Here is a 26,362-nt window from a genome sequence, read left to right as displayed (position 1 = left end):
AGGCCAAATCTTGCAGCCTATACCTAACAGTGCCATGCCCAGAAAGATACTGCATCATATACTTGTTCGGGTTTACACATGAGGCACCCTGCAAACTAACACTAGGAAAGAGACCATGCATATAATGTCCACCCTCTGCCTCATCTAATCTGCCACAAATCATTGCCGTGTGGTTCAATTTCCCATATTTTTTCAGAAGTTAACTCCCCTTAACTTCTTGGCAACATAATGCTGTTACCTCTCTGCCGCAAGCAAATCTATCGGTTTCACATTTGCAATCACCAAGATCGCCTTCCGTGAAATTGTGTGGTAACCACCCGCTACCATTAACAATATTAGGCAATAAGCTCTCAACAATATATCTCGACAGCTTTTGAATTTTAGCCTATCTACCCAGACTGGAGCCGCACACAGCAATTGCTTTGCAGACCCCATTATATAGGAAACTCATGATCTTAAAGTTAAGATCCCAATCAGGACTGACCACATGTCGAATACCAAAGAAGGCACTACAGGTCTTCTCTACGGCATATTGAAGGTGCTTCTTAAATTGCATTTTCTCAACTATAAACACCCGGAGGTAATTTTGAACCTGAACATACTTAATACACTGGCCTGCCATTAAAACACGGACTCGCTGACTCACTGTCTAATGGCCTTTGAGGAGCATCATCGTGGTCTTCTCTGGGCTGAATGTCATCTTATGTTGATGACTCCAGAGCTCGAATATCCTGCAAGCCTAAGTGGCTCGCAGTTCTACCTTCCTCTGCAAGCATCCTTCAACCAGCAAAAGCCCATTATCAGTATAAGCCATGACACAACACTCGCTGAGCAAACTCAGCTACAGAAGAGAATCAAACTCCACCATCTTCAACAAAGGATCTACCACGCTGCCCTGGGGACACTCCGGACAGCATCTTGCTTACCTCATGGCTCCCACTGCGAAGCAATATATCCTGATCATTAAAGCAACTTTGCATGACCTGCTATTCACTCATAGTGTATTCTCTTCTTTGCAGTTGATAAATGGTCGAGTACCAACACAAATTATTAGACTCCCCAGAAATGTTTGGGATGATTCCCAACAAATATTCCATTTCACGAGTTGTAACCACACTCATCACACAAGGATTATGGCATCTTCAGTGCATTTTCTGGGATGAAACCCGCACTGATTATCCATCAATAAGCCACGTTAACCTTCCATTTATATGAAGGTACAGTATTTTTCAGAAACCTTGCATACCAGTAGTGGTGTCAAGGGCCTATATGACGAACTAACAGTGGGATCCTTGTTGCCATCTTGTAACAATAATTTTACAATTCCCTTCTTCCAACAAACTGGGAAGCATCTGCCAAAAAACAATTTATTGAAAATACATGTGATAATTCTCATGCCCATCCCAACCAAGCAAACAAGGAGCTCCACCATTATGCCATCAAAGCTGGGGCCTTGCTCCTACCTAAACTGCAGATAGCTTGACGCACCTTGCCTCAGTAATCTCCAAGGACAATTGCACCCCTGTGAAAATGAGCAACCTCATATTGTACTCACAGATTGTATGCGGTCTCTCCAGCTTCATCATTGTCAGGCAGTAAATCATCAAGTAATCTGTGTAAAATTTCAATTGTATCTGAAATTACAACGTGCCAGGTTGAGAGAGCAGACAGAAGAACGTCTTTCATACATTTGTGCCCCAAAACCCTATATATGACTCTCCCAGGGATCCTTGTTCCTCTGCTCATGTACAAATGAACACCACGAATCCCTCTTCATCATACTAACCTTATGAAAATACTGAGACCTACCTACAATCCCTACATTCAGCTACAAGGACTGCCTGCCGCTCAGGATCACCCTCATGCTGAGAAGCTCTCCTTAAACGACAGACAGTCTGTTTCAAAGCTGACAATTCTCTACATATCGATCCAAGTTCGTTCTGAACATCCACACGAACAACATGATGATTATTCAAAAACTGTCAAACGAACACACAATCTTTCCCTTCTCCACACAATAGTGGACATGCTTTCAAAGCCACAATAGAATCTCTTCCAAACAGAAAAACCTGACAGTTCACCAGACAAAACATATAGATTCTGCAATAAAACAACATCTAACACTCTATGTAGAGCAATCTCCCCGAGCACAATCTAAACTATATAAGCATCCTGTGCGTTTGACTGCCCGAATTTAACCATTTAACACTAATGAGTTTAAGTATATACAGCCCTCTGATAACAACCACAGTCTTTACTATTCACAGAGTGCTTGGAATCCTTCTGAAGATGTTTACAATTGGCACAAATCAGACCCTCTGACTTCTTGGGACACTCATCTCGTTTGTGTCCCCCATCTCCACAATGAGAATACACTGTGCCACAAACAGTATACAAAACTTTGCCATGTGTCCATACTGGCAGCACTTGAAACACCGTTGAACATCTAAGCACTCTTTAACCTTGCATGAACAGAAATAAATGAATAATCTGCCTTCTAACACAAAGCTTCTGAAAAAGATCAGGACTAACTTCAAACACGCCATGGTAGCGCTCAGCCTCGCGTCTACTCAATTTAAATAATAATAGACATTCAGCCTTAAAAGCCGCTACAGTCATCCGAGTATTTTGCTCTCTTACAAGAGTCATTAACTCTACCTCACATAAACACTGATCAATGTCATAAAAAATGTCCCTGGAATACCTCTTCTGCTTTGGAGCGACTTTCATGTCGATACAGACTTTGAAGGAATCAGAGATTATCTTGATAGTCTCTTTGTTTGGCAATGATAACTAATCCCTCTTTTGTTTCACATATGTCATGAATTTTCAGACTCAACCTCTTCTGACGAAGGATGACCTGAGATTCATCCTTCATTTCTTTACTGGATTTCTCAGTTACACCTTCCTTGAAATTGATGAACATGACCTCCAGTTGTTTTTGGGACAGACTGGCCTCCCTTCTCTCTTTCAACATCTCAGTGTAACTTTTCCGCTGAGACCACGCACTGGCTGTGAATTCAGAACGAGGACAAAAACAGTCTCTCTTCACCACAACTTCCCTAATCTCAATAGGCTTAGTAGCAAACTTTTTGTACCCACTAGCCAGAACAATAACAATAGACTTAAAATGCTTAATTATGGGTGAAACCTGTCTTTCCACTGTTGACCAGGTACCTTTGGGTTTTCAAGGAATTACATTATTTCGCATACTTCTCCATAATGCAACTAACCCTGTGACCTTCCCAGCCACCGTGTTAAATTCATTAATATTATTCATGACACAACCAGCCCGAGAGGTCCCTGAGAACCCCCCAGAGATTCATCCTCTCAGAGGGGACAGAGGAGTTATTGAGCCCAACCTCCAAAATAGGCTAAGGAAGCTTACCGCACTTGAGCCTACCCATTTAAATAACACTAAGAAAACTAAACTAAGAAAATATAATGTTTGTTTACATATAAACATATTATATTATATTAATAGATTATATATATTAAAAGATATAACAGCCATCTCATCTCAAGAATAGTAATAGCACATTAAAGAAAATTATGAGTGAATAATTCCCCTGACAGATGTCTTTTACTGAATCAAATATGCTGCTGCACATCACAATGCCAAACTTAATGAAATGAAGGTTTTATTCAGCCATTAACACTTTCGAGAAAAAAATTTGACTGGTGCCTACTGCATTTCAGGGGCTTTTCAATCCTTCTTATTTAGACAGAAATTACAGAAATTTTTTCAACCAACCCTAATACTATAGGCCGCCTCTTCTTTACTATGCTCAGTGGGTTGTTAATCTCTGTATGCATGTCTGGAAGTTGTATAAAAAAAATAAAAACTACTGGCTGGACTGCATATCAGACATATGATTACGATAAGGAATATAAAGCTACTAATTAATGCATCTCTTGTTTCAGTTAAGAAAATATTCTTACTTTTTGATAAGGATTTTTTACCATAATACATGAGGTGAAATCTCTCACGTATACAAAAATGGAATTTTAAGCAAACGTAATTAGCATAAACAATAATGAATACTGTTTTCTGGTGCTAAAAGATGGATTTTGCTCTTTGGTGGATTTTGTAGAGCAAGTAATACAAATCAGAGCAAAATAATAATAATGTTTTCCAGACTGAGACATGCCATTTAGAACCAGCAATGCAACATACTATTAACTAGTATTGTTCAGCAGGCTCAACAATTCACGGGATAAATTTAGTCACCTTTACAATTCAGACTTTAAACTTAGTGATTCTAATATTTTCCTTCACATTAGAAACTGATTTGGTTCTTCACAATGGAACGAGTATGAAGAATTAAAAATGGCAGTGCTGAATAGCCTGAAATGCCAGTTGGTAAATTTTTATACACAGGATAAAGCTTACTACTGTAAGCTTTATTGTAATACATAGAAAAAACAGTGATTATACACAACTGTATAAAGATATTGAACAAGAAATAAATGTTTCTCTTTAGTTTGTTTTAATGACCATCACTACCTAAGTTTAACACCTATAATGAAACTTTTAAAATTCACAGACACATGTGAGATTAATTAAATTTTGCAAGTTTCGTTGTATAGAATGCCAAGCCTGGCCAGAATTCCTAACCAAGATCTTTGAGATAAAAAAGTAAAAATGATACCACTTTGTCAGGGATGTCAGCAAAATATAAGATGAAATATCTTTCATCTTTCTTTAAGTATTATATTATTCTCTTATGAGGTCTTCTGAATCTATTATTTTATGGCTTGTATTAAAAAATAATAAAAACAAATTATTTAAATCAAAATTTTAACATTTAAAATACTCCCTATGATTAATTATTACTTTCAAACATGGGCAAATAATAACAAAACAATTAAGAAATTCTTTATAATCATTGGTATCACATTCTGAATTTTCTTAATGCCAAGGTAAATGGAAGGGATGAGGATAATCCATAATAAAATTAATAACTTTGTCATAGCCAAATACTTAACTGGTTGACACTCAAATTAAAGGGTATCTGAAAAATGGAATATTTCTACTGATAATTGAAAAAATGCTTCAAAAAATAAAAATCATCACTTCATTTCTAATAACTGAAAATATCAAGGAACTCTTTTCACGACTATGATCCAGTCTCTTCCTCAGTGCTACTGCGGAAGTGCTTTTATTAAATGATACTCATTTTAAACCATAGAGTCAAGTAAAATATTTAATCAGTACTAAGTTTGGTTAAAATGTTGCTTTTATTAAATCTAATGCTTTATAAATGCTGTAACTATTCAAGTGTGGTGAGATTAAGATTTATGTACTAAATCTGTTTTGAATAGTTTATTTCTTTTTGTACACAGTTCTAGTTTCAAAAAGGTAATTTATAAATGGTGCTTATGATCTATGCAATGGTTGAATGACTAGTATTCAGTGCAGTCACTAAAGTTTGATCTGTAATCCTGTATTTTCAGTGTTTTTGACATGTTTCTTATTATTAATATTACTTTTTCAAACATTTTCTTGACTATTTTTTTTGCAATCACTCTCTCTCTCTTTCTCTCTCTAGTCCCTCAATAAAACACAAAAATAACTATTAATGAATAGCTTTGCTAATCTATGTTAATTTTTTATGTTTTTTTGATACCAGGTTTTGTTTTCATAAAAAAACTTTTAGGTTTGGACTCATCAAGTGATATATTGGCCAAATATTATAATAACCAAGCATAACAGATGTGAATGCAAAATTCACATTAATTATTTTATTATTTATATCCACAGTAAATGAATAGAATATACTCTATTGAAGTTTGCCCAAAAGAAGATATACTTTCTAAAAAAAATAGTCATATTATTTATGCATATACTATTTAAAATTAAAAACCTTTTTTGCCCACAATGTTATTACAAAAATTAAAGCATCTAACTTGTAAATCTAATGTGTTCTGATAATGAAAGTTTGGATTATAGCTGAAGATTATTACCACAACAAAATAAAAATTTTCACACAATGATTTAGCAATAAATTTATATCAAAATTATAGAATTTATCATTCTAAAGCAAACATTCAAATTGTCTTTTTTTCTTTTGATTCATGGAAAACAAAATACTATGCTTTTATACTAATAACTGAATTCCAGTCAGATTTTGTATTTTTCATACACTAAAATATTCATCTTTGCATTAATAACTGTAATTGGGTGACCAGCCTGCAGTTGCTAAAATGAAACAAATATTAACGACTACGCTATCATAACTGAATCTTCAACCAGTATAAGTATAATCATAAATACAACCAACAAGTAAACAAAAAAGTGTACGTCAAAATATCAGACAGATTGAAAATAGGAGAAAATATAAAATTACTCACTTAATGAATTCTTATTATCAAACAATACATATTTTAACAGTTAACTTATAAAAATTAATTTAGTTAACTGTATTTAGTTCATTTAAAAGAAATAAATACAATAGATTATAATCTGGTTGCAAATTAAAATTTACATTTTTTCTCCATTACTTTTGGCCCTGTAAAGACAGCCGATTAACTGAATCAAAGGCATCCTGAAATCCCGGGTAGGAATGATACCCATCTTGTGATGATTTCAACTGCTACCCCATGCCTTCTTTCCTAGCACTGTTGGGCTTAAACAGAAGTTGTCAATAATATTCTCAATCACTAGAGACTTATCTCAGCTATCAGCTGTGTAAGACAAGAATATTCTAGCAGACATTTCCAAGGAAGTTTTTCTCTTACCTTAATTAAGTTTTTTTCAGACATCTTTCTTACAAACTTTCAGACAAACTTTTATCTTAATGATATTCATCCAACATCATCAGAGTAAAAACATTTTGTTTAAAGTAAAAATAGACATCTATTAGGATGTCAGAATTCTAAACATCAGAGTCTAAACAAAGTGATTTGATAGTTTATTAATATAATATAAACTTCCCCACCCCTACAGAATGGGTATGATAGTTCTGATTCATTTCATCTGAAATAAATTATTTTATAACAGCTATAACTTTTTTTTAAACTTATAATATCATAAAATTGCTCAAAATAAAAATTGAGCATAAGATTAACACACTTTTTTCACAAAAACATTTTTTTTACCAAAATCAATTAGGACACTCAATACTTACTCCAGAAGCAACAGGAGGACAAGGACATCCAATTACAATTTCTACATGAATTTTGTAGCATATGAAGACAGCCACTAATTCAAAAATGCTACAAATTTGTGACCTATAAATTCATAATATATGAATTTGTAACATGTAGTTTAATAGTCAGTCACTATCATTCTGCTACAGAGGCAACACATATACAAATTTCTCTGTAGTTTTACAAATTTTAAAATACTTCTGTAAAATACTTTTTTGGGGCTTAGCAAAACATAAAATGATAGGAAGTAAAAATAGATTTACATAATTTTTCTTTTACAGTTTGTTTTCAACAGCATCATAACTTAACTTCTTACAGACTAGTTTTTATTTAATATCGAAACAATCATGGTTTACATCAATAAATCAGAATTGTTCATGTAATCAAGCCTATATTCAACATTAATTCCATTTAAAACCACCTTACTCTTACAATTGAAAGTATGAGTTACTTTAATAGTAGTAGGAGCCCTTAACTGAACTTACGAGTTTGTACATAAATTATTTTGATACCTTCTGTACACATAACACACCAAATAATACGTTAAGAGTAATCAAGCCCGTGACAATTCATACAAAAAGATACAGAGAATTTCTGTTTCCCAAAACTTTAAAACACAAGAGGGATTAAATCACAGTTGTGGACTGTAAATTTGTAATTTAGGAAAAATAGGAAGCCTGGCTTTATCCAATAAATAAATCAGCCAAAGCGATTTAGCTTTTTGTCTTATCTCAGATGGTAAAGTCCCTGGAAAGTCAAACAGATAGGTTGTCATCTGACAGCTCCAGTAAAGAAATGATTGTCCCACTGACTAAAAATATTCCAGGGAGGAGACTGAAGTAAACCCTATAATGCTACTGAATCAGAGAAGGATGAAGGGTATAGACAGAAGTAGAGTGGTGAAAGATCTACAGAGGACTGGTAAGGTATCTACTTACTTTTACTATTACTTTTATCTAGCTCTGGTAAGGTAGATAAAAGTAATTTACTACCTGGCCAGGATATGACTACAGTTACGAGTAGATACAATAGCTTATTTGGGTAATGTGAATATATGTAATTAAAACAAAATTCAGAAATTATAAAAATGGGAAATTTACCTTTTGATAACTTACTTATGATAACCCTTTTGATAACTGTGTAAGACGCAGTTTTAATAAGAGCTAACTCAACTATGAAGAGGAACATTACCAAACTTGTGCAGTGCTTGTGATTAAGATTACATAGCATAGTGACGACACATAAGTAAGCGGACAAGCAGCATTGTGAAAAGTTACGACACATAAGTAAGCAGACAAGCAGCATTGTGAAAAGTTATCTCTAATTTTTCTTTCTCATAATCCTTCTATCAAAATTAAAGTTTAGTAATATAACATGTAAATTTGATTTTAATTTGCAACTCATATGTGAATAATTTTAGAAATTCAAGTACGTATATACGTAATAAAACTTGAGTTAAAGGTGTTACAAAAGTTAATAACAAAAAAGAGCATAATAAACGACTCCATACAGAACAAATACAAATAATATCATTTCCTGTAAGTTACTGTTTCCTTAAAACTGCCAATTTTAATCTTAATTCTCAATATTTTTAATTTATACATTACATTCTGAATTCAAAACTAAAGTTTAAAATTTCTTATTTAATTTTCAATCAAATATCACAGTTATTCTTTAATAAAGAGACAAATCCATCATTTTTAAACAGTTTGCAGCATACAATCAAATTATTTTTTTCAATATAACTCAAATGAATTAAAATATGAAACCCATCGAAGCAGATAAAGATGCATAGTGGCCCTTGGTAATTGACAATTTTTGAAATGCAAAAAAAAATTTTTTACTTGAGAAGTATATTGTTAATACATCTCAATATTTTATTATTTTTATTATTATTATTATTATTATTATTATTGTTGTTGTTGTTGTTGCTACATAGCAGAAAATAAAATGCCATTTATCATATGTAAATATAAACTTCATGAATTAAATTTTTTTAACAACATATTTTTCAAATTTTCTCCACTGTTTGTCATGCAGATTTCACAGTGCTACTTGAACCTCATTGTTGGGTATGAGTATAATTGTTTCCGGTATTCTAACCTTGAGTTTGTTAATGCTCCTAGATTTCTTAATTAACACTTGAGACTTTGGATAGCTTCAAAAAAAGAGCCAGATATTGAAAAGCCTCAATATGCTGGCCATAGAACACTCTTATAAAAAAAAACCATCACAGCAACTACCATAGATACTTCAGCAACCATGAAGCACTACCAGACTTTGATTGTAATTTCATATAATCACAATTAACTCATCTTTTCTGAACAAATTTCGACCAATGTAAGATCTAAGTGATTTGCTTGTTGTCAGTGAAACATGTTATGCAATAATGCAATGGATCTACTTCCCACCAAAATGTCAACCTATTATACTTTAAAAATCAAAATTTTCCCACTGCTTACCCATTATAAGCTATCACAATAAAAATAAGATAAATCAGACTCTCAAAAAATTTTTTTAGCTGAATCAATAGACAATCCACAACTTAAGAGATAGTGAATAAGATAGAATGTACGATGTACGAGATGTGTTCAAAAACTAACAAGAATTTTTGTTTTTTGGAAAGAATTTTATCTATTTGTCTATATTAATGTTATTCCGTTCAAAATAGTCCCCATTAGATATTATACACTTATGCCAGCACTTTTTCAATCCCCAAAACACTTCTGGAACTCGATCTTTGGAATAGTGTTTAGCTCTTTCAGCTATTCACTTTTAATCTCATCTATGCTTGAAAAACAACAGCCCTTTAGGGTTTTCTTTATTTTTGGAAATAGAAAAAAGTTACACAGGGACATGTCTGGTGAATGGCGGCTGGGGTATCATTACAATTTTGATTTTGGCTAAAAATTGGTGAACAAGCAATGAAGTGTGAGCAGGTGCATTATCATGCTGCGCAAAAGCCATGAATTTTTTGCCACAAATCCAGCTGTTTTTTTTTTCAGATTGCTTCACATAAATGGCATTGAACTTGTAGGTAATACTTATTGATCATTTGACCTTGTCGCAAGAATTCATGATGCACTATGCCATTAAAATCAAAGAACACAGTGAGCATAATCTTCACATTCAGCTGTACTTGTCGAGTTTTTTTGGTCTTGGTGATCCAAAATGTCTCCACTGGGACGACTGAGCCTTAGTTTCAATATCATATCCGCAAACCCGTTTCATCACCTGCTACGACATGTTTCAATAGTTCTGCATTGTTGATTTCATTTAGCAACTCCTGACAACTTCCATTCGCCGCTGTTTTTGTTTAAAAGTCTACAATTTTGGAACAAATTTTGCTCATACATTTCATACCCAAAACATTCAAAAAAATTTCATGGCATGAGTCAATTGATATCCCATTATCATCAGCAACTTCTCTGATTGTGATTCAACGATCATTCATAATTATTTATTTCACTTTTTCCATGTTTTCATTGATTGTTGATGTACTGCGGCATCCGGTACATTCGTCATCTTCAACGTCTTCATGACCTTCTTGGAAATGATTATACCACTCGTAAACCCTTGCTTTACTCATAGCAGACTCACCAAAAGCAATATTTAACATTTTAAAAGTATTGCTACACTTTATTCAATTCTTATAACAAAATTTAATACAAATTCTCTGATCCATTATTTACACAAATAAAAAAATCATCAATCGTACTAAAACACGTGTTATCCTTTTGACAGCTGACAACAGACTAAACATCCAATATGGCTAAAAATGTACACATATTTTTCAGACATATTGACAACAAAAAATCGCAAGAATCTGACTAATACAACCTGCAAAATTTCAAAATTCTCGTTACTTTTTGAACGCACTTTGTATTTGCCAATTAAAGGCAGTAACAAATATAGATGAGCAAAAAATCTTATAATATTCAAATACAGAATAAGATTTTATTTAATGAAATATTTTGATCTTACAAGGGGAAGACACATTGGTCCAAATCAGACTTAATTTCCTTTCTTTTTTTTTTTTAAATATATTGATTTATTAATAATTATTTACCCCTGATTGCAAAAAAAATTACAATAAATAACAATTCAATAATAATAAAAATAAAAAATATGAAAATATCAGAAGTTAACAATGAAATAAAATTCTATGTACTTTTAAAAATGTGAATATGTAATTTAATAAGCGTACAATGAAGTCATGTGGTGTCCACATCATATTTTTATATATTTATGATGAGGAGTATAGTGACTGACTGAACTAAGTATTAAGCATGTTTCTGCAATAACTATATTTACTAGGGTTTAAAATTATTTTTTTTGCTACAAGTTAAGTATTAATAAAAAAATATTAAAATGTAGTTTTTTTTATTTGTTTTTTAATTACATTTAATAACCACATAAATTTCAGCAGCCTAAAAACTTTACAAAACAAAGTAGGCATCAAAAAGGGAGTAGTTAAAATATTCATATTGAAATTCTCTTCACAAAGCCTTTTTTCAGTAATTATCACTGTTTCATGAAGATTAAACAAGGAAAGTGTTTCAAAAATTCAAATTTTTTAATGATTATGGGAGATGATAAAAATATATAAATAAAACTGTTTTGCTTTTTTAATTTAAATAGATTTACTGGATTTTTCAACACTGATGTGTGGTAAGCTTTTATTCTGATTCTAATAATTTCATCTAACTTGATGACATTTAATTCCACCTAACATGTACTAAAATAGAAAAATATTTAAAACAAAGTAAATCCTTAAGGATTTGTTTAAAAAGAAGGAGTTAAGAACTTTATTAGAACTAAATACAAATAACAAATTCAAGAACATAGTACAGTCAATGAAAGAATAGAAGAGTATAGTCAATATGAATTGAGTTCATTAAATGTATGAAATGCATCACAAATACCCACAAATATAAGCTTAAAAAGTTAATAAGAGTTATTATTACATTTTTTAGATAAATAATAAAAAAACTTACATTTCAAATTTGCTTTGCAGAAGGTTGTAAATAGCAGGTAGAAGTACGACACACAGATCCAAATTCCATAAACCACTGAAAGATTAAGAAACATAAATAAAAAACTGTTTTTAAGAGCAGTTTCACCTGGTTTTAAAATTATAAACTTCACCTCCTAAAATTTACTCAAATTTAATTACTTTAACATCATGTTCAATATATGTAATTAATTACAAAGGGGATAAACTGAAAAACATTAGAAAACATCTATCAAAAGTGAAGGTTTAAAGGAAATCAATCAAATTCCTGTAACACATGAACTATTATTGCATCAAGTACAAACCATATAGAAACTTGTAGAGAGAAATATTATATCACAATGATACTAATCTGTGAAAAATGTTTTTACTGTTTTGTATCAAAAACACGTTATTAAACAGCATTCATTTTACCACTTCTGAAACTAGCCTTTTTAATGGCATACCATTGAAAAATACCATACTCAGTCATACCATATTCAGTCGCATATCAAGAGTTGCATATTATAATTTTTTTTTTTAATATTCTAGATTTAAGACTTTTAATTTTAACTAACACATAATGATATTACTGAAAAGTAGTTATAATGTAGTAATAAATTTTAATTTTTTGGCTGAAAATATACAATTTTTTTTACGTTTTTGATGAATTTTTGTTCTCTGTACAGGAGTAAAAAATTATTTTCATTTTTTTCATAGACTGATTTGAAACAAATTTTTCTATATGCATATGAATATTTTCATGTCTTAAATCTCACCAAAATAATCTATTACATAAGTAACCATAGACAAATAGTATGAAAGCATTTTTTTTTTAATTTTACTAATTTTTATAAATTTCTCAAAATATTCATATAATCTAACCTACTATTATGAAAATGTAAATTTAAATATTACTTTCTGAACTGTCACATTTTTTCTAAATGATTTCTGAAATTCAGGAAAATTAAATTTAGAAGAAAAATAGAAAAATTTAATAAATTTTAAGTCAAGATATTTTTTTTATCTTCAAATTTTAAAAAACCAAACTCCATGAATTTTAGCCAAAAAAAGTAACTAAATGAATATGATAATAATTATTATAAAGATTAAAGATTTTTATACATAAAAAAACTTAATACAAATCAATGGAACATCAATCTAACACAAGTATATGCAGTAAAACTTACCAATATCTGACATGGCTGAGGAACAACAATCTGTCTTACTTAGCAACATCCGTTATTCAGAAAAATGCAAATACAGTATTATGTTTGGTTATTGGACAGAAAAAAACACTTTGAATAGAACAATAGCATTGCATATTTATAATGTAAATTAAAATTAAAAAAAAAAAAAAAATTAGTGTCTAATTAAAACGAATTTGTAAAAAATCAGTTTCTTTAGTTTTTCTGAAAATAAAACACTGTCCTCTACGTTCATACTTTAATGAAAAAGATAACACTCTACTACCATAATCTACCAATAAAATACAGAACAAATATACTGTATTATACTGAAATGGGATAAAAAACAATGTACACTACAAAAATATTAATCAAAGAAGCTACAGTATACTAGAATATTAATCTAAATACATGTACAAAAAATAATGTAAAAATCAAAATAAAAACTCAAATACAGATATGTACTATTTATTTAAATATAGATGGTTTAAAATAGCTACCTATTTTAGTTTAAACTAAGTTCTGGTACATATTTTTTCTATAAGCTACTGCTCTTCTGAAATTAAAATAATGCCTTCTGATAATCGTTTTTGTAAGAAATATTGTTTTTAATTTTCTAACCTCTTCTCTCGCTTCGTTACTTGTGATAGTAAATCCAGGTTCATCATCGTCATTCATTTTGAAAGTAATCAAGTCTGAGACAGCAATAAGATCATGGTTATCAGTTGATATGTCCTCTGTGTTGAGCAGGTCATCAGTATTCAGGTACTCTTTGTAATTTCCAAACAGTAAGTTTACATTACAATAAGTTCTTGTAATTCACTCTGTTCCACAGAATTCTCATTTGGTTCAGTAAAATTTTAAATGTTAGAATTGAAGTTAAGTTTGTGATGGTTTAATACCAACTTTTATAAAACAATTTCTTACTGTCATAGTAGTAACCTGCTTTATTTGCCATAAGAATCCATAAAACTGCATCCAGCACACTAATGTTTTCAGAAAGCTCATCAGCATCCATAACTTCATTGATTGTTGACAATTAAGTACTGTAACACTTTTTTCTGTTCTGAATTTTAAAGTTCTGTATGATCCCATGATCAAGCAGTTGACATACTGCAGTAGTATTTGGGGAAAGAAATATTAATTTTACATTTTCTAAGCTAATGTTAGGGTAGGATTTTGCGTTGTACAAGAATAGTTAAAACTCTTAATTTGCCTTCCCATTCTACGATCAAGACTTAACAACTAGTCCATCATTATGTTCCTATTCATCCAAGATTTTTTATTTGAATTCCATTCAATTTCTATGAATTTATGTTTACACCCTTAAAGCATTGTGGCTTTGCCGATTGTACTCACAGCCAACATAACAGTCAGTCTTTCTTTTGATTTTTTCCTCCCTGTACATTTCTCCTCTTACATATTGTTTTACTGGGCAAAGCCTGGAAAAAAACACCAGTCTCAACACGGAAAAAAACACCAGTCTCAACACAATTACAAATGTTTTTTCATTATAACTCTTGCATATTTCATTTAACTTTTCCTTCCACTCAGATACCAAATTCTCACCTACAGACCCAGACATTTTATCTCAAACATTTTTAGGTGAAACATTATGTCTAATTCAAAATTTATTTAGCTGACCCCCCCTGATACATTATACTGAGCATAATAGAACTCTTAAGCACTTTCTAGGGTTTTCTGACAAATACAAAGTTCCAGAGACTGGAATGTTATTAGTACAAGTTCTGAAAAACCACTCATAAATAGTAATAACTCATAAATGTAAACCACTAGGCCTGGTGTTTTAGGAAATGCAGGTTTGCTTAACAGATTGTTATTTTTAGTCCATTGAATTTAGGATATCAAGTTTGTTTTTTATATATTGTTTATCTGAGTTTTCCCAACATCAAAACATTTTGCCATATCACGCACACTTGAGTTTTTCTTTTTCTAGACATTTACAACTGCTAATTTTTCTTTCGATCTCAAGCATTTACATTTCTGAGACATTTAGATTGCGGTAATAAACCGCAATACTGCATTTATATTGCAGTATGTTAATGATTTTTATAAAATACACAAAATTGAACGAACAGTAAACTTTAAAAAATGGACTATAATAAAGTATGCAGTACTATAACATAAAAATATTACATGTGTTCAATGTACAGTATACACTTGCACATAACTGATGACTTATCACGTTAGATGATTAATTGATTGAACTCATAATATCAGCACCTAGACAGGAAGTGATGCAATTCACAACAGAAACAAATGTCACACTAAGTATAAAATAAAACAACAAAAATTAAAATTCTTATTCCTGCTGTCCATTTCTCAGAACTGATTGAACAGTTTTTATAAGTAAATTCACTGCCCATGTCCATAATTGAGAAGTATCTTTCCATTAATTCCAATATATACTATACATATATATATGCCAGAGAATCTAAAACTGTCCATATTAAGAGAAGTCTGTTATTGGGAAGTGTCCATAAAAAACGTTTCAGTATGCTGATATCACTGTTAAATTATTAACAGAATAGATAAGTCACAAATTATAAATATAAAATTTAAAAAAATTAAGCTTCCATATTAAGACTATTTATAAAGTTTGAAATACAATTTTTGATAAATTGATTTTGAAATATCATTTGGATATAGCATTTTTGAAATCAAACAGTGTTAAGTTAGGTCATGGAGACCTGTAAAATAAATAACCACAAGGAATGAACATATTTATAACACTTCCACATTAAAAAACAAAAAAAAAGAACACATTACTACATTTCAAAATAATAAGAAAACAAAAACAAATTAACAAGAGCACAATTATTTTTGTTTTCAAGACAATTTAAAAGGTGAAAATTTAAAAGTAAATTAAAGAATAACATCACCAGCTGTAAATCTAAAACAAAAATTGTAAAAATTAAAACTATAAACACATCTGATTGATTCTAATGCAAGTGTAACTAACTAATGTGTGGTTGAAAATAATTCTTCCTATTCTTTTCTATACAAAGAAAGAAATTATTATTTTTTTGTACTACTGAAAGAAAAAACTGAAATTACAAATGTTCATAGGTAATTCTCATAAAAAAAGTCATCAGTGAATTCTGAATAAATAGTTAGATTTTACAATAATAAAATCTAGCTATTCGTATAATACACGATGTCATAGTTTTCATTGAAAACTCAGTACACCATATGTACAATTAAATTACTAATCAATTTTTTTACCCATTACAAAGAGCAGTACTTTAAAAAATTAAAAAGCAGTACTACTATTTTAATTTCGTTTGGAAAGATCTTTGTTTACAACTGCTTTTCCAATGCGTCATAATCCGTCACAACCCAATTCAAACACTAGTGTTATATCTAATAGCACCATAATATTAAGCACTCAAAGTGAAATTTCTGACCAAATTAACTTATGAGTGAAAGCTACTGAGACAAAGATCTTAAAATTAACTAATAAAAATTAAATATCAGTGTAAAACATTATAACACAAAATTTAAACATATAACACTAATAAGAAATATCAATTAAACGTAATAACATTGAACTATTACAAAATTTATAATTTAATTAAAACTTATGTCATTCACAAAACATGAAAATATATATTACTGTAAAATTTACAAAAAATAATGCTACAAAACATACGTTAACAATAAAATGCAAGAGATAATACTTACGGCCTCATTGTAATAACTGTTAACAGGTCAACTATCACTGCGGTATCATTCATTGAAATAGCCGAGTCTACTGCAGTCTGCAAAGAAAACAAAAATACACCATACATTTTCTAAACTCCTCAATATTAAAGAGTAAATACAATACAAAGATTTTTAAGATTAGAAAAATGTCTTCAGTAAAAGTACCCAAAGAATATTTTTATGTTGTGAAAATTTTGATATTACCAATTTAAATTTAATTAAAAAATTCATATTAATATTTACTGGCTGCACCTAGAAAATATTACAGAATAGGATACTGATAAAAAAAAAATAGTTAATAAATAAAGTAAAATACTGCAAATCAGTTTTGCAAAATATATCTTTAGACAACTTAACATTTAAAATTTGATTCATGATGTTATATTAACTAATACAATAGAGCTTAACGTAAAATATGTAGACTATTAAATAACAAAAGCTAGATTTTTTAAGTTCCTAGAAAACTGAAAATCTAATGTTCATTGCCTACTAACTGCATAATGTTCTTCTTCCATTAACTAATACACAAAGATAAATAATTCACATTAATAAAGGAAAGAATAATAGATACTTTACAATTGTAATTTTATATTACCAGATTGATGGCCAATAGAATAAAAAATGAAAAAACTACTATAAGAATCAGAGATAACAGGATGCAATAGTAGTACTGTGTTGATTGTAATCATCATTACAGTATTTTCAGAAATGTTAACCTAATATGAGTTTTTTCCACCCTACCTCCTGGGCCGGATCCACGATAAAGCAAAGCACAGCCTAGGAGGTTGTCTACGTAAACAGGCCTCCCCATCCACCTGCCTCTAACCCCTAGGGCGGGGTATACAAGCACAACTATGTCGTTCCTGGACCCCACCCCAGAAGCCGGGACTCGGTCTTGATGCCAATGCCTCTAGAAAGAGCACTTGTGTAGGGTACTCATACTGGGTCTCTGTCTTTTTCACGAAGGGATGAAGGAGTCCCAGTGCCTCATCACTGCCACCCATCCATGCAAGCACAGATGAACGGCAGCTCTGCAGGGGACTGTCTCTCAACCCCTCACCGTCCCATCCTCCCTGGCTTTGTGCTGTAGTACCTGTGTCACAAAGTCAGTAACTGCACAAAACCTCTCTGCCCCTGATAACATTCACTCTATGACTGTGTCAACTGTAAGGGGCCCAGTCACCAAATCACAGCAGCGAAGTTCAGCAGCCCACGTCTGGCAGTCAAACATGATATGTTCCGATGTATCAAGCTCTCCACAAGAAAGGCAAAAGGAGTTGTCAGCTCTCCTCCTAGCATGTAAGTATAACCGAAACACAGCATAGCCAGATAAAAATTGGATTAACCAGTAGGTGACCTCACCAAAGCTGCAGTTGATACAAGGCTCAACCTGCTGGATCAGACGACGATAAGTCTGTTGCACTGTGGAGGACAGGTTCCAGCGGAACTGCCATTCTTGAAACAACCGCTTGTGCATATCACTCCCACTCCTATCCCAGCCAGTTGTTTAAGTAGATGGATGCCCACAATGACTAACACTGCCTCAGTTGAAACTGAAAAGTATGTTAAAACAATGCGGAGGGCAATCCGCCTCTGCACGCCCTCCAGTACCCGCCTATTTCAATCACACCCCACAGCTTTCAACAAGACAATGACCCCATATAGCAGTACAGAATTGATCATATGGCTGTACAACTTACAACTTCCTTTTGGAGGACCGGGGGCTGGCCATGTTGCCAAGGAGCCTACTCAGTGCCTGCGCCATCGCTCCTGCATGATCAGATGTCTCTTGCACATGTAAAGAAAACATATTGTTAGTCCAGCCATACCCCCAAATACTTCACAGACTACACCTGAGGTACTAAGGCTCCGCCAACCGTGGTCTTGATCAGAGAAAGAGGACACACTGGCCAGCCAGACAGATGAATGATGTTTTCTCAGGAGATAAGGTTAGCCCCCTATCCATCAACCAGTGCTGCACTAGGTGGATAGCTTCATTGGCCGCTGTCGCTATGTTGTCTACAATCCTCGCTCATACTATCAATGCCAGATTGTCATCAAAGGCCACCAGTACAACACCTCTAGGATACCTCAGCCGGAGTACCCCATCAAACACCAGATTCCATAACATTCGACTAACTACTGATCCCTGAGGTAACCTGGAAAAGAGAGCTGTGAGTCTATTGAATTATAAAGCAGACGTCTTTCTTCTAAGTACCTTTGTAACATTCACCGTACACCGCTGTCCATCTGCTTGTCCTGTAGGGCCTCAAACATGGCACCCAGCGCAACGAGTTGAAAGCATTTTTTACATCAAGCATCACAACCATGGGTATGTTTCTCATGCACCAGGTGCCGGCAGCCGCCGCCTCTACCAGGCGACACACACATTTTACCGCATCAGGGACACACCTTCCCATTACAAAAACCATACTGGTTTTTGCCAGTTACCAGTATTATGCTCAATTTCTCGCTTCAGCCTAACATCAAGCATCTTTAATATGAGGGTGGCCCATCTCTAATAAGAAGGTTGTCCTAAAAGTAATGCACTGAGCGCATGCCCGCAAAAATGAAGACATGAAAGACTCATGGCAACTGGCAGTGTGTTGCCTAAAGTATCATGAAGCAGACCTTATACGTTGTTTATTAACTGCATAACAAGCTTGTGCGTCCAAAGACAAGGCAGAATCAAATTTAGGCCAAAAAACAAGCTTTTTTACTAATGCACACACATCAAAATCGAAACTTTAAGAGATAAAACTATACTGATAATTTATCAATCATTATGGGAAGTGTGTGGTGATGAAACACTAAATCACACAACTGTAAAGCATTGGCATAAAAAGTTTGGGAGGGGGCAGAAGGAGTACAGCTAAGCCACACTCTGACCAACTGTCTACTGCTACAGAAACATAAGCATAGCTACAATTTAAGAAAATAAATATCAGTGCTTCTATGTATTATCAATTTACACCCTGTTTAAAATGAGCCAAAAAAAAAGTTTGATTAGTTTTAAAGTACAGACATTTACAAAAGATTCTAGTAATGAATTTGTTTAAAAATATTTTTCAACACCGGATACCCAAAAATTAATAAATTTTGTGCTAATTAATTCTCACTGACTTTATTTTGAAAAATAATGAATCCACATTTTAATAACAATATACTGCCAATTTTTTAAGTTATGTACTGGACTTCATCTCATACAAAAAGATGTTAAATATTTTACAAGAAATTTAAAGAAAAAAAAGATTTTAACAAATTAATATTTTTTTAATTTATTTAACATCAAGCATCATGATCTTTGGACTTCAGAAATTTAATTATATTACATTAGTTTATAAATTATAATTTAGATGGTATTTTTAATAAGCAAAATATAAAATAAATTATTTATTTAGTTTTAGTATGTTATCAAGTGAAAAATAATTAAGAAGTAATTTTCCAAAAATGAATTACATGAAAGATATTAAAACTATCAGTATTTTAGTTCTCTCTCCCCAATGTTATTTGTTATTTATTTCTAATGAACAGCACATCCTATCCAGCCAAGCCCAGGATGTAAGACAAATGCGTATAAATTCTCATGCCAAAAACAAGGGGCATGACCCCTGTGTGGATTTTAACTAAAGAATTTTTTAAAAAGAAATCAAGGTTAAATTAAATATGAAACTCAAGAGACAGACAGGTTAACAAAAATTTCATTTATATTTAAACATCATTAATTCAAATTTTAACCAGTTTATATCATAAAATTAATGTACAATTACATGGTGAAGATAAATTAAAATAGAAAATTAATTAGTTAAACTTATTCATTTATTCCTTCACTCTAATAAATGTTAACCACATAATTCTTCTATTATTCATTTAATTTTTGAGTTGGCACCAAATTCAAATAAACATTTTTACTCATAATTAAATTGTTGCTTTTTAAGAATTAATTTAATACTTAGTACATAACATTATAAATATAATTAATCCTTCAAAGACAGAAATAAGAAAACTGTACAAGTCTTTGAATTTTGTGTACAAATTTTTCTTCGGCTTCACACACCTTTTTTGACAAAGATCACTGTTTACAGATAGTTTAAATACTTTTTGTTTCTAACAGTTTCAATATTCAAATACATACTATTATGTTTACTTGAAAAGATTCTACATTTTTAATAACAATCTAACAATCTCACTATTATTTTACACAAAACATGAGTAGTGTTTTTAAAACCCAATATTTTGTCTTTAACTCAGATTTTTCAAAAACGACTAAAAATACAGCTCTGGAACTATTTTTTTTTTCAATTTCTCAACTAAAATTTTATACAAAACATCTAAATTTACCCCTTCATTTCGATCCCAAGAAATACAGTCTGGCTTAATTTTACTGAAACTACCAAAATCAGGGCGAAATCTTTTGCCAGCTAACATTCACTAACAAAGTGTTTCTGAACCTATGTTCATGTGACCTTTCTTCTTTATTTTCACCAGTTGAACATGTTGTGAAAGACTGTTATATCCTTCATGGATGACGGATGACCATATATATATATATATATACACCTCCTGCCTTATCATGCCATTATAATGTCAGTAAGTATTCATCCTTTTAGTGCAGTCTTTAATTTTGGGGACAGCCAGAAATCAACAGGAGAATAAATTAAGTGAATTAGCAGAATGATTCAACAGAAGAAGACTCTGCCTCCATATAGACAAACTCACAGATGCAATTCAAAAAAGAAGATTGCACTTCTACACACACTTCGCTAGAATGGATGAAAACATTTTGACAAATAGTTTTTTCAATTAGATCGATAGAGCAAAACGAGCATTAACTATTAAATGTGGTCCTATAGTGGCCAATATTGAAAAACATATATATATATATATAAATACACACACACACACACACACACACATACAGCAATTTAATTCCTACAATGTACCTGCAAAAACGATGCGTACATTCAGAACTATACATTAGTGACTAATGTCACCTTTAAAGTGTCTCTCCTTGTGCATCTACACACTGGTTTAGGTAGTGTTTCCATTTCTGGAAACAGGCCTGGAACTCTTCAGAAATACTCTTGAGTTTTTTTATTACAGTACCCTGTATAATCAAGGGGGTTAAGTTGAGTGAACTAGCAGAATGATCTGATTCAATAATCAACTTTTTTGACCAGAAATTCTCTCACAGTGATACAGTATGGCGTGGCTTGGTGTAGCATCAAGGTGAATGACATAATTATCTGGCAACAATTCAGATGGTTTCCTGCAAACATAATTGTAATCTTTTCAAAACCATTAATCTTCTCACTGCCTATTTTTCACACATTTAACCATCTTCAGACTGAAACAAATCACACTCTGCATCCCTTACTTTTCTTCTTGGCTACTTACTTCAAGTATCACCATTCATATCTCTGCCTTCTCTGAAATATTTATGTTGATTAATAAGTTCTTTTTTTTAGATCACCCACACCATATATAAACTTTAACTACTCCAACAATTCAGTAGTAGTATGCAGATTTTTACATCGATTTGTTGTTACCATGTTGCTATAAATTTTAATCACTCATTAATAAGCTGAGGTTTTCATCCAGATTTTTATTGTTTTTTGAAATAAAAAAATGCTCTACTGATGTTTATACATGCATAAGTTAAAACATAAACACAATATTTACGTTAAAATATAAAAATGACTAAACATATGATTACAGTTACTGCACAAGTGAATTATCCTGACTGCTTTCAGACCAATCAGTCTCAACATTTTTTATTTCACAGTTCATTTCACAGATCTGTTACTTCCTACATAAATGAAGAACTTGATAGAATTTAGCAAGAAGTAAGAGAGTAATTTCTAAATGGATTAGTGGCAATCAAGTACGAAAAGTGTGAATGTGTACAAAAACTTGTTACATGTTGTAAGAGCCAAGACTACATAAGATGAGTTAGCAACCAATGATAACATTATGAGTTAAAAGTGATCGTATAGAAAAATTACTTCTAGATAAATAGAAATGTAAAACAGTCACAATTTTCTGTATAATCCTTGTAGCCTGCCTACAGTAAATACTGACGAGTGATTAAGTAAAATAATTTCAGACTATAACAGCTGAATTCACATTAAAATTAAAAAGTAAATATGAAAAAAATTGTTTATTGAATTAAACATAAAAATAGTTCAATATTTTTATTGTCAGGAACTTAAGTTGAGGAACATGTTGTCAAAAGATATCTGATTAAATCATTAAATATATAAAAAACATAGAGCTGATTTAATAAAAATGTTATAAAATTATTACTTTGTTTATGAGTAATTTATATAATAAACACTTTATGTTAGTAGAGGAAAACAGACATTACAAAAAAAATAAATATATAAGTATATAAAGATGCGGCAGAACCGATTAAGCAGTTTTGAGTTGTTATAAAAAAGTAATGATTGTATATAGAAAAAAAGTTTTTATTTTCTAAATTAGCAGCACATAACATTTAATAATCATTAAGTTTGGAAAAAAATTTCCTCAAGGTGGCGGCCATTAGCAGCAACACGGAGATAATCTCTGAAGCTCTGTACAGCTTGTTTACATATATCGTAGGGTATGGCTTTAACTTCTTCAGTAATCTGCTCCCTTAGCTCTGGTAGGGTGTGAGGAGTGACGTTTAAACACCTTTTCCTTCACATATCCACAAAGAATCTCAAATGCTCAAATTGAGTGACTGTGCCCACAACATCCCTCAGAGAGACCAGACGTTCGAAAAAAATTTCTCTCAAAACACTGTGTGAATTTCAAGCTGTTTGAGCTGAAGCCCAATCCTGTTGGAACCACATGTCCCCTAATCCCACTTCTTCAACAATCTCTTTCATTCTGAACTGCAGAAAAGTTTCCAACATTGAGATATAACGTTCAGAATTCACAGTCACACCATCCTCCTCAGGCCTATCAAGGCAAATTGTGATGTGGCACACCACCACCATTAGTTTAGGGGAATGCAGCAGTCTTTCATGAATAATTAAGGGGTTATTTTCAGCCCAATAGCAAAAATTTCAATTATTCATAGCCCCAGAGGTGAAAATGTGGCTCATTGCTACTGAAGAAAGCTGCCTCGGGAGTGATCTGTGTAAGCATTTGCTCACACAGATTTTGACAGTTGGCGTAGTCTGCTGGACTCAATTCTTAAGACATCATTATTCTGAAGGGTTGAAAATTTAAACCGAAATGCAGAATCCTCCTCAAACTGTAATCTAACATCCCCTAGGCATCACGAGTTGAGTTCGTAAGTACCTAGGTGTTTTGTTTGATGAGAAGTTGATGTTTAGCAACCACATTAGGCAAGTAGCGGTGGACGCCGTCTCTGTGATGCACAAGATTAGGAAGATTGTTTGTTCAAAAGGATTATGGACTGTCAGGCGGTCATTTGTATATGGTGTACCAAGGTGTCTTCAAAAGAATGACCTCTTACATGGTGTCCACTTGAGCTGATAGGTTGGAAAGAAATCGAGCACTTATTCAAAATTTAAGGAGTGTCCAGTACAGAGCCTGGTGTATAGAACTGTATGCACTGGTGTTTTTAAAACAACCTTCTACGAGGCTACCACTGTATTGGGAAAGGCTCTCCCAATCGATTTAGTGGTGAAAGTTCGGGCGGCCATGTGGAAATTGCGAAGAGGCAGGGAGGCTGAGGTATTTGGGATGCGGTTTCAAGTCAGGCCTGTACCGGAGCGGAATGGTGATCTCAATGCACCTGTTCTAAATTTCAAACAGTTGCCCATCTCCCGCCTGTGGAGGAGGCTTTACAGCCTTGCGATGGAAGCATGGAAGCATGGCAGCAAGAATGGCACGCCACGACTAAGGGAAGGTCCTTGTATAAATTTATACAGGATCTGGATGGATGGTATGCTCCTTTGTTTTTAAGGGCAACAGGAGCCCAAGTGCTCTCCAACCATGTAAATTTACACCAATGTATGTTCGATTCCACCTGGCAGCTGATGAGCAGTGTGTCTGCGGGGAGGTCCGGTCCAGTCGAACAAACACATGATGTTCAACTGCCCAGCTCTTGGGGGGGCCAGAACTCAGACCACCCTGGAACTTAGATGTGAAGGAGAAAATTGGTCACTCACAAGCAGCAAGTCAATGTGGCAAGAGCCGCAATGTCAGACCGTGTGGGAGTTTCTTGATGCAGTTGTTTTGTTCAACCAACATCAGTATTTACCTAAGGGAAAAGACTCCTACCACACTGCTGTAGAAAGTTAATCGAGATATGGCTGGCTGCCAGCCCGATTAATGCTCCAAGCACTTTAATGGTGGACAGGTACTTGCTGACATTCAGCGGCCTAGGCGTGACAGCGAACTGCTGTCATTGACGAGATAAATTAATTATTGATAGTCATATATATTTTAGTAGTTGACAGGGTAAACCTGCCCATCCATTTCAGTGACATTTGACAAGTGGGTGGTGGGACAAGCAAGCAAGTAGTGTATGGTACCACGCTTATTCCTCTCACGCTTTTAGGTTAGCTCTAGGAGCTAGTTAGGAGACTGGTTGCTAAACTGTTTTGTGGCTGAGTAGCCATTTGTGGCACAGACATTCAGTCTTATGTTTTAGGGCGACCAAATGGGGTGGTGGCAGGAGAAATGCCAAGCAAACCAATCCCCAAGGCAACAGCATGCCTCCGAGTAGAACATCTTGGCAATCACTGCTCTCATCAGCTGCACATTTTCTGGCATTCATATGAACCTGCCTCAAAATGAAGTTAACATGTATTTCTTCCTAGTGTGTTACCAGTTTCCTCCAACTGCCTAACCCAAGACCAAATTGAATTTATATTACGAACAGCATTGTTGAACGTACAGCAAAATGCTCTTTGCAACATGATCACAGATCGACTGTTTTTCAAAATATACATGTATGGCTAAGCCACAATGTGCACAGGTCCAAACCATGTTGGCTACTGAAATGGGGTCACTGACAACAGAGGGAGACCACATGCACTGCCTACCCCACTACTGTCCAAGCATTCACCCCCCTCAAAACTGCTTAAATTCTAAAAAACCCCTTCTTAAATCCTTAAGGCAAAACCCCTTAAAAACTTAAATTCAGAATTCATATCCACAAGATTAATTTGAAAATTATAGAGTAGGAAAAAAATTCAGAAATTAAGTTTTTAGAACATTTTATTACTTTTAAAATGAATTCTGACTTAACCTAATTCTATAAAAACTGACAGAACATGGTAAAAGTTTGAGCATTTATGCAACCCAAACAAAAGTTCAAATTATGCATCTTGCTGAAAAAAAG

General features: G+C 32.8%; 1 protein-coding gene across 2 annotated transcripts in view; it reads right to left on the bottom strand.

Moving 5' to 3' along the window:
- The window catches only part of kat80 (katanin p80), a 130,065-nt gene that overhangs the window by 10,680 nt on the left and 93,023 nt on the right, over nt 1-26,362 (bottom strand). For both annotated transcript variants that reach the window (XM_075358011.1, XM_075358012.1), the window contains 2 exons: nt 17,038-17,114; nt 12,150-12,224 (listed from right to left, as the gene is read on the bottom strand). In XM_075358011.1, coding sequence (XP_075214126.1) covers nt 12,150-12,224; nt 17,038-17,114 — 152 coding nt within the window. The remainder of the gene's footprint in view (nt 1-12,149; nt 12,225-17,037; nt 17,115-26,362) is intronic.

This window comes from Lycorma delicatula, chromosome 2, assembly GCF_047948215.1.
Source record: "Lycorma delicatula isolate Av1 chromosome 2, ASM4794821v1, whole genome shotgun sequence".
Lineage (NCBI taxonomy): Eukaryota > Metazoa > Arthropoda > Insecta > Hemiptera > Fulgoridae > Lycorma > Lycorma delicatula.
This window is presented reverse-complemented; position numbering and strand designations above follow the sequence as displayed.